Raw genomic sequence first — 8,920 nt, forward strand, 5'->3', positions numbered from 1 at the left:
ACCACTGCGCCACCAGGGAAGCCCCTGACTTCTTGATAGATAATTGGAAAGATGTGGCAACTGGTGGTCAATGTGACAGAGATAGTTGTCAGTGTTTATTGAATACCTGTGTTAGTTATTTATTATTATATAACAACTTACCCCAAAGATTAGCAGGTTAAAACAACAAACATTTATTATCTCACAGTTCCTGTGGGTCAGGAATCTGGGAACAGCTTAGCTGGGTGCCTCCATCTCCGAGTCTCTCATGAAGTTACAGTCAAGCTGTCAACTGGAATGGCCGTCTCATCTGAGGGCTTGACTGGGGGAAGATGAACTTTGAAATTCAATCACATGGTTGTTAATAAGATCAAATTCCTTTTCACATGCGCCTCTCCGTAGTGTAGCTGACAATGTAGCAGCTATTCTGATTTGTGATCTTCTTATGTAACCAAGCATTTCCCCCCATCTCTGGAAGCTTTGTGGGTATTTTCTTTGTCTCCACTACACTAGAGTTTCACAATGATATGCTTTGGTGTGGGAGGATCAAGTGAAATAATGAACATAAAAAGTCAAAATAAGATGATTAGAGAAACACTGTGCTGTTGGAGGGCATGCATGATGGACGGTGAGCTGGAGAGGGGCTGGAAACAGAAAGAGAATGTTACCATGCAACTTCGGAAGCAGGAAGGTCAGGGAAGTCACAGGCAATGGTGGTATCTTACCTGGTGTCTTCCTCAAGTTGGAAGGCATTCCCCAAGTGTCTTACCTAGGAGTTACCATTCTCCAGCAAAATCGCCCCATTCCCACCCCACTTCTAAAGTTGAGGGGCACATTAAGCACCAATTCACTGTCACCCAGAAGGCCCACAAACCAGTGTTGTTATTGAAGTAACCCAGCAACCCAGTTTGCTTAACCCCTGAACCAGTACCTTCTTTGGTCTTACTTTAGCACTGTGTGGGTGGTTTTTTAAAAGTGAGGTTGGACAGATTATGTGCCTTAAGTTACAGCATAGATATGAAAGTACTTTATAAATTGTTAAACACTGCACAAATTAAGTTGTTGGACAGATGCTATTTAGAGAAACCAAACTTCCCAATTGTGTGGAAAACACAGGTGGAATGGTATAAAATACGAATCAATACTGTATAACCTACTGTGGAGAGAACCACTTTCCTAGTATTAACAGTCTCATATCTCAGTGTTTTCAACTTCTCTAAAGTGTTTGTGTTAAATTGGATAATCCCCATGTTGAGTTTGTGGTAATTTTCCATTCCTTTTCTCATGAAGGTGTATCCTGCAGTTTGTTCTCTGTGCTCTGCCTTGCTCTTGAATTAGCAGGGTTATTCTGTTCTTTCTTCCTCTGTCTTCCCTTTTTCCTTATGGTCATGTGCACTCAGGATTTATTTTTTGGGCAAAGGCAGATGTTTTAGAAAACTGAACTCTGATTCTCTGTGGGTGATTTCCATAATGTGGGGAGAAATCAGTGTTGGTGGTAAACAACTGGCAAATGAATCTTTGGAAATACTATATACTGAATGTAATCTGCTACCCAGCAAGGTTCAAGACCTTTAAGAGTCTCTTATTTGGGACTTCCCTGGTGGCGCAGTGGTTAAGAATCCACCTGCCAATGCAGGGTACACAGGTTTGATCCCTGGTCTGGGAAGATCCCACATGCTGCAGAGCAACTAAGCCCATGCGCCTCAACTACTGAGCCCGCACGCCACAACTACTGAAGCCTGCGTGCCCTAGAGCCCACACGCTGTAACTACTGAGCCCACGCACCACAACTACTGAAGCCCATGCTCTCTAGGGCCTGCGTGCCACAACTACTGAGCCTGCATGCTTCAACTACTGAAGCTGGTGCGCCTAGAGCCCGTGCTCTGCAACAAGAGAAGCCACTGCAATGAGAAGCCCACGCACCGTAAAGAAGAGCAACCCCCCCTGCAGCAACTAGAGAAAGCCCATGCACGGCAACGAAGACCCAACGCAGTGAAAAAGAAAAAAAAGGTCTCTGACTAGGAATACTTACTTATGCAGTTGCCCTGGCATTTAGAGCAGACTTAATTCTATCATTGTTATGCTGCAAATGGAAGTGGTGAAAGTCAAGAGCTGGTTTCCTCCCTTTTATAGCCTTATGGAATTATTATTCTGGAGCAGTATTTGGAATAATCATTGATTTCTTTTGTCTCTATCTGAAATATGTTAAACTGATATTTTTCATACTAGGTGCCCTATTTAAACCAACAGTGAATTAAATGGGTTCTGTCTTAAATTGTTTTTGAGCTGTCACTGAATTGCTTTTCCATCTATTCCTATTACTCCTCACAATTCTACTTTGTCTTTTAAGAAGATGAGATTTTCTAATGTTCATAACAGGTTAGAAAATTGCAAAAATTTTAAAGGGGAGTAAGCAATAATTTTTTTAGTGTACCCAGAGCAGAGAAGGGCTTTTTTATGAGTGTTGCCAAGATAGAAATGAGTGAGGAAATAATTTGTTAGAACTTAAAAATGCCCCAGGGATGGTTGGGAGGGAATTGAGTTGAGACTGGAAGGAGACAGGCTAGAAAGGGAAAGTTGCCTAAACACGATGATCCACAGTAGATATGGAGTTCCTAATACTGAGGTAGGTTACAAAATATAGAAACCTACATCTTGTGTTTCAGGAGTTTATAATTGGAAAGAGAAAAATTAAACATATGAAACAGAACAATTAAGTAGTATTAACACCATGCTCATTACATACAAGAGCTTAGGGGAGGTGGTATAGAGTGAGTAAAGACTGCAGTGATTTTTAAAGAATCATTAAGATTTAAATAAAGTACAGAAAAATGATATATTTCAGATGATAGCGAACACATCAAAATGGATTTGGAAGCCAAAGTAAACAATTTTTTAAAATATGTACGTATTTGAAGAGCCATAGACAGACAGATACTCACACAAACTGCAGACAAAAATTAAAGCCAGTAAAAGCTGCCACCAAAAAATTAAGCGAAAAATAATTTTTATTTATAAATTAGTTTATGAAAAATAAAAATTATGACAAATGTAATAAAAATTCTTACAAAAGGTAAGGAAATGATATATATACCCTGAGAGAAAAATGGTGAAGTACTTTAGCAGAAAAATTACAATATAAGAAATATAAATGGCTAGTAAGCTTATCTCAGAATACTTAGCCTCAGTAAAAATCAAAGAAATGTAAATGTAAACAATAACTTGCAAGTTTTCTTGTATGAAATTGGCAATGGTTTAAAAAATAATAATACTCATGAGTGCAGAGAAACAGGCATTTACATAATACCAGCGGGAATTTAAATTCTTATGGCAGCATGACAATAGATCAAGAGCCTTAAAAAAAACAAACCTTCTTTCCTATACAGCAGTTCTATTTCTAGGAGTTATCCTAAGGAAATCATTAGAAAAAATGAACACAAGAAGTTCATCCAACCTTTATAATACAGAAATGCAGGATATACACCAAATGACAGTGTGGCTGTATTAACATAGAAATGAGAAAGAGCAAATGATGGTGCATCATGTTGTTACTGTACGAATGGATCCTTGGAGAATGGTTGTGTGTATATGTACACATGTAGGGGAAGTCAAGAAGCTTATATCCACCACATTGTTAATCATTTTTAACTCTGGATGGTTAGACGACTGGTGACCTTAACTTTTCTCCTTTTTGCTTTTCAATACAATTAACATGTATTATTTTTGAAATAATGTTTTAAAGAAAAACACATCTTAAGAGTCAGAATAAGGGGCAATGGTTTACAGTGTTTATTAAGAATGCATTTTCTCTACCTAGTTAAATGTTAATAAGGAAGCTGTGTGATCTTGGTTACATTCTAGAACCTACAGAAATTTGGCTTGAAAAAATACTCCCCACCCCTAGCCCCCAACCCACTTGCCTAGAAAGGCTAACTGAGCCTAGATGTTTTTTTTTCTTTTAACTCTTAAAGCATCATACATCTGTATAGTTGGTAAGAGGATATGGCTAGTTTTGTAACAGTTATAGACTAGCAGTTTCTGTTCATCTATAGTTAATAACTTTGATCTAGAACTTCAAAAGCATCTGGAAGAATCTTTTCATTTCCTTGATCCTTGTATCATTTTATCCTTTCTTTTGCTCCTGTTTAGGTTCTATCATAATGAATGGATCCAGTGTGGCAAATACTTCACCCAATATAAAATCCAAAGAGGATCAGGGGTTAAATGGGCATGATGAGAAGGAAAACCCATTTGCAGAGTACATGTGGATGGAGAATGAAGAGGATTTCAACAGACAGGTAAAGAAGTAAAAGGCTAATGAGATGTGTAATTCAACAGCTATAGTATTTTACCGTCAGTCTGTTACAAGAGAAATGGGTTCACTGGCTTTAGAACAACTTGAAAATATGTAAAAGCCTGGTCTGGGCTGACCAAGAAGCAACCTCAGCTGCTGAGACCAGATTGAAGATACCTTGGAGGATGATACTGAAATTTTTCTACAATGCTAATTAAAAGAGGATCGAATACCATGGTGTTCTGGTGTAGACTTCTGGGAAACAGCAGCTGTGTGCAGACAGGCCAGCTTGGCATGCCCCACATAGGAACTCAGAGACTGGCAGAATGCAAGTCTGAGATAGAGAGTGTATTAGGTGGGGGAAGGCTAGACTGCTTCCACAAAGATCCAGCAATAATTCATTGTCTTATATCTCTGTGGCGTTAACAGCCCAAGGTAAGCATTCCAGGTAGACAGGTGACTCTGCAACTACACGGTGCCCTCCATGATGTTGCTCTGCCACGCCCAGGGCATTTTATCAGATGCAGGATAACTGGAAGTCAAGCCACAAGGAAAGGCAGAGAGCCAAATGTCAAGGCAAAGATCTCTTTTTAACCAAGTGATCCCAAAATGCTCACATCCCTTCTGGGGACATTACATGATTAATAGTTACATGGCCATATCCAGCATGAGAGACAGGAAATGTGATTTTAACTGAACAGCCTGGTGCTTTGGGGAGAAGGAAACAAGTTTAGGGGGGCAGCCAGGAGTTACCACCCCATGTGGCCCATTGTGGCATGATCTGTGTGAATAGTACATAGACCATGCTTCCTGTCACACCCCTGGGCCCAGGTAACAATTTTCGTGGGTTATGCCTGTGAATAAGGGTAGATTTAATACCAGGGAGCATGTTGTTATGCTCTTGGGAAGAGGAAGGGCACATCTTGAGCAGTCATGTTAAATCTTGTAGCTTGGAAATATTTTCTAGTTGTTATTTTAAGTACTTGATATTAAAAAAAGAAAAGTGTGGCTAGGGGCTTCCCTGGTGGCGCAGTGGTTGAGAGTCCGCCTGCCGATGCAGGGGACATGGGTTCGTGCCCCGGTCCAGGAGGATCCCACATGCCGTGGAGCTGCTGGGCCCGTGAGCCATGGCCGCTGAGCCTGCGCGTCTGGAGCCTGTGCTCCGCAATGAGAGAGGCCACAACAGTGAGAGGCGCGCGTACCGCAAAAAAAAAAAAAAAAAGTGTGGCTAATTGTAATGTTGAAATAGTATGTTTAAGTCTTGCTACCAGTGACTTTTCCTTTGAATTCATGAGGTTAACTATATTGGCTGGCTTGGGTGATTATTTTTGCTTGACCAGCCCTCTGGTGGTGGCTCAAGTGAACTGTGAATCTGTCACCAGGCTTCCTGCAGGAAAATGATGGCCAAACAAGAAGGGGGAAGCCTGTTAAAATCACACTTAATCTCCAGAGTGAAGCATACTCTTTATTAAGAGTTAACAGTGTCTGCAAAAAAGTGTAAAATATCCTAGCTATATATTACTTTAGATTAAGACAGTCTTTAAGAAACATGCAGTTGGGGACTTCCCTGGTGGCACAGTGGTTACTAATCCACCTGCCAGTGCAGGGGACACAGGTTTGAGCCCCGGTCTGGGAAGATCCCTCATGCTACAGAGCAGCTAAGCCCGTGTGCCACAACTACTGAACCTGCGCTCTAGAGCCCGTGAGCCACAACTACTGAGCCCCCATGCCACAACTTCTGAAGCCCGCGTACCTAGAGTCCATGCTCCACAACAAGAGCTACCGCAATGAGAAGCCCGCACTTCACAATGAAGAGTAGCCCCACTCACCTCAACTAGAGAAAGCCCGCGTGCAGCAACGAAGACCCAACTCAGCCAAAAATAAAAAATATATAAATTAATTAATTAATTTTAAAAAAGAAATATGCAGTTGTGTAAATACGCATATTATTTCTTGTTTTGAAAGTATACTACATTGATGACATCATTTTCTATTGGTATGCAAAAAAGTGTTCTTTATATCTTTCTAAGGTTATGAAAGTATTTTTTCTCATGTAGGGGCCTCAATACCAGAAAAGTGGGCCAGAAACTGGGAGTTAGTTTTCATTTAATCTACACTATCCAGGTAGTGTTCTAGTTACATAGTTCCTGTACCCTTTTCATATCTGAAAGATGGGAAATTTAAGAAGAATCGCTTCTCAACAAGATTGAGCAAAGAATTTCAAGCTTTAAAATGATTTTCTGTAAGTTCCATATGAGTGGAAAATATCTGTATCACATATTAGAAGATCTGTGAATACCTGGAATTTCTGCTATTTTGACTATTTCCTCAGCCTTATTTTTGATGGAAGTTGGTTGAAAAATTAAAAATTATATTTTCTCTAGCCTGTCATTAGAAGCATCATAATTCTTAGTAGATCTCATACAAGATCATTCTTTTTTTTAAAAATTAATTAATTAATTAATATTTATTTTTGGCTGCGTTGGGTCTTCGTTGCTGTGCGCAGGCTTTCTCTAGTTGTGGCGAGCGGGGGCTACTCTTCGTTGCGCTGTGTGGGCTTCCCACTATGGTGGCTTCCCTTGTTGCAGAGCACGGGCTCTAGGCCCGCGGGCTTCAGTAATGGCGGCCCACAGGCTTAGTAGTTGTGGCGCACGGGCTTAGTTGCTCCGTGGCATGTGGGATCTTCCCGGACCAGGGCTCGAACCCGTGACCCCTGAATTGGCAGGTGGATTCTTTTTTTTTTTTTTTTTTGGCAGGTGGATTCTTAACCACTGTGCCACCAGGGAAGTCCACAAGATCATTTTTTTTGTGTGTGTGCTGTACGCGGGCCTCTCACTGCTGTGGCCTCTCCCGTTGCGGACCACAGGCTCCGGATGCGCAGGCTCAGCGGCCATGGCTCACGGGCCCAGCAGCTCCGCGGCATGTGGGATCCTCCTGGACCGGGGCACGAACCTGTGTCCCCTGCATCGGCAGGCGGACTCTCAACCACTGCGCCACCAGGGAAGCCCCCCCACCACAAGATCATTCTTAACTGCAGAGTAACAACCTCTGAAAGAAAGAGGTAGAGAAAAACCTGGAAGGTGTGAGTCCCACTGGGACAGTACGTCTGAGCTCTTCCCCTTTGCTTGCTAGGTGGAAGAGGAGCTACAGGAGCAAGAATTCTTGGACCGCTGCTTCCAGGAGATGCTGGACGAGGAAGACCAGGACTGGTTTATTCCATCGCGAGACCTGCCTCAGGCCATGGGACAGTTGCAACAACAGTTAAATGGACTGTCAGTCAGTGATGGTCATGATTCTGAAGATATTTTGGTAAGAGCATATGTAGTTCCACATGTGACATAGTGAAAAGAATGTAGGATTTAGAGTCACAGACTCTCTTTTTGGCCCTACAACCTTGGGCAAGCTCTGGAGCCCTCTGAACCGCTGATTCTTCACTCATCACCTGGGCATTAATAAGGGGGTGCATTGAAGATGCACTGTACCTCTTAAAGCACTGTGCAAACGTGATGGTTGCAGCATCACCAACTTTCATTTTCTCCCATGGGCTTTTCAAAGCAGAACTGGGATTAAGGATTAAAATTTGAACATGGAAGAGGTTTGGCTTCAAATTATCATTTGCTGCTGTCCTTTTCTTTTGCTATCCCTCAAATCTGTATTTATAATTTTGAATGATGCTGTTATAAAAATTGCCTGTTCACTTTGGAAGGAATATACTCTTAAGGGACCCTCTTCCACTTATAATTAGAAGCCCAGATACATTAATTCCTTGCATTTCATGTTGACCTAATGTCAGAATTCTGTAAGTGATATTGTTCTCACACAACTCCCTTTCTGAATGATTGTGCCCTGCAGTTTGATGAGGTTTTAGATATTCACAAGAGAGTACATAACCAGGGAGTACAGAAAGACGAAAAAAAAAAAAAATAGGGATTGTGGAAACCAAACTAGTTTGATGGAGTACTCTGATTTTCATCAAGTTAAGGTACTAATAAATTGAAAAATTATTTTTGGAGTCACATTTAAATGAAATTTAAATGAAAGCATCATGAGGGGAACAGGAGTCTAAAGCAGGAAGGAGAAAATGAGGTTAGCAGGGCTTAGTACATCAGAACATTGAGAACAGCCCAGCAAGGAACAACCCAACAACAGCTTGAGTTGCAAGGAATTCTATTTTTTCTCTCCTTGAGGCTGAGAGGAAGGTACTGGTAATAACGGAAGCAAGGAGAAAATACGTTTTAAAGTGCGGCTCGCCTTGGGATTTATTATCTCTTGGTTCTTATTTCAGAGCAAAAGTAACCTGAACCCGGATGCCAAGGAATTTATTCCAGGAGTGAAGTACTGAGCTGACAGAAAGCTTTGAGGAGAACTTGTGCGTCCCCACATCTGGGGACAGCGCTGCACAAAAAGGCGGAGCTGAAGAGGGGGGCGGGACGGGCAAGGGGTGCACAGCGGGGAAAGGGGACAGTGGTTCAACTCGACACTGTGATTGGAGTAACTGTTGTGCTCAGTCTTTCTCTACAAGCCTCTGAGCATTTCTCTTTTGTTCTACTGACTTCCATTTGGAGCAATTTCTTATTATTATTAGCTTTTTGATTTAGGGAAATTGCAATTCCCGCCCCCCCCCCCTTTGTCAGGAATGTTCTGCTG

General features: G+C 41.7%; 1 protein-coding gene across 1 annotated transcript; it reads left to right on the forward strand.

The window, feature by feature from the left end:
- Positions 1-4,139: 4,139 nt before the first annotated feature.
- Positions 4,140-8,683, forward strand: PAIP2B (poly(A) binding protein interacting protein 2B; the record flags this gene model as incomplete). Its single annotated transcript, XM_079721050.1, has 3 exons — positions 4,140-4,277; positions 7,406-7,582; positions 8,559-8,683. The coding sequence occupies 3 exons, from the start codon at positions 4,140-4,142 to the stop codon at positions 8,613-8,615; spliced, it is 372 nt and encodes a 123-aa protein (XP_079577176.1). The 3' UTR covers positions 8,616-8,683.
- Between the last annotated feature and the right edge of the window lie 237 nt (positions 8,684-8,920).

This window comes from Hyperoodon ampullatus (assembly GCF_949752795.1).
Source record: "Hyperoodon ampullatus genome assembly, chromosome: 15".
Taxonomy (NCBI): domain Eukaryota; kingdom Metazoa; phylum Chordata; class Mammalia; order Artiodactyla; family Ziphiidae; genus Hyperoodon; species Hyperoodon ampullatus.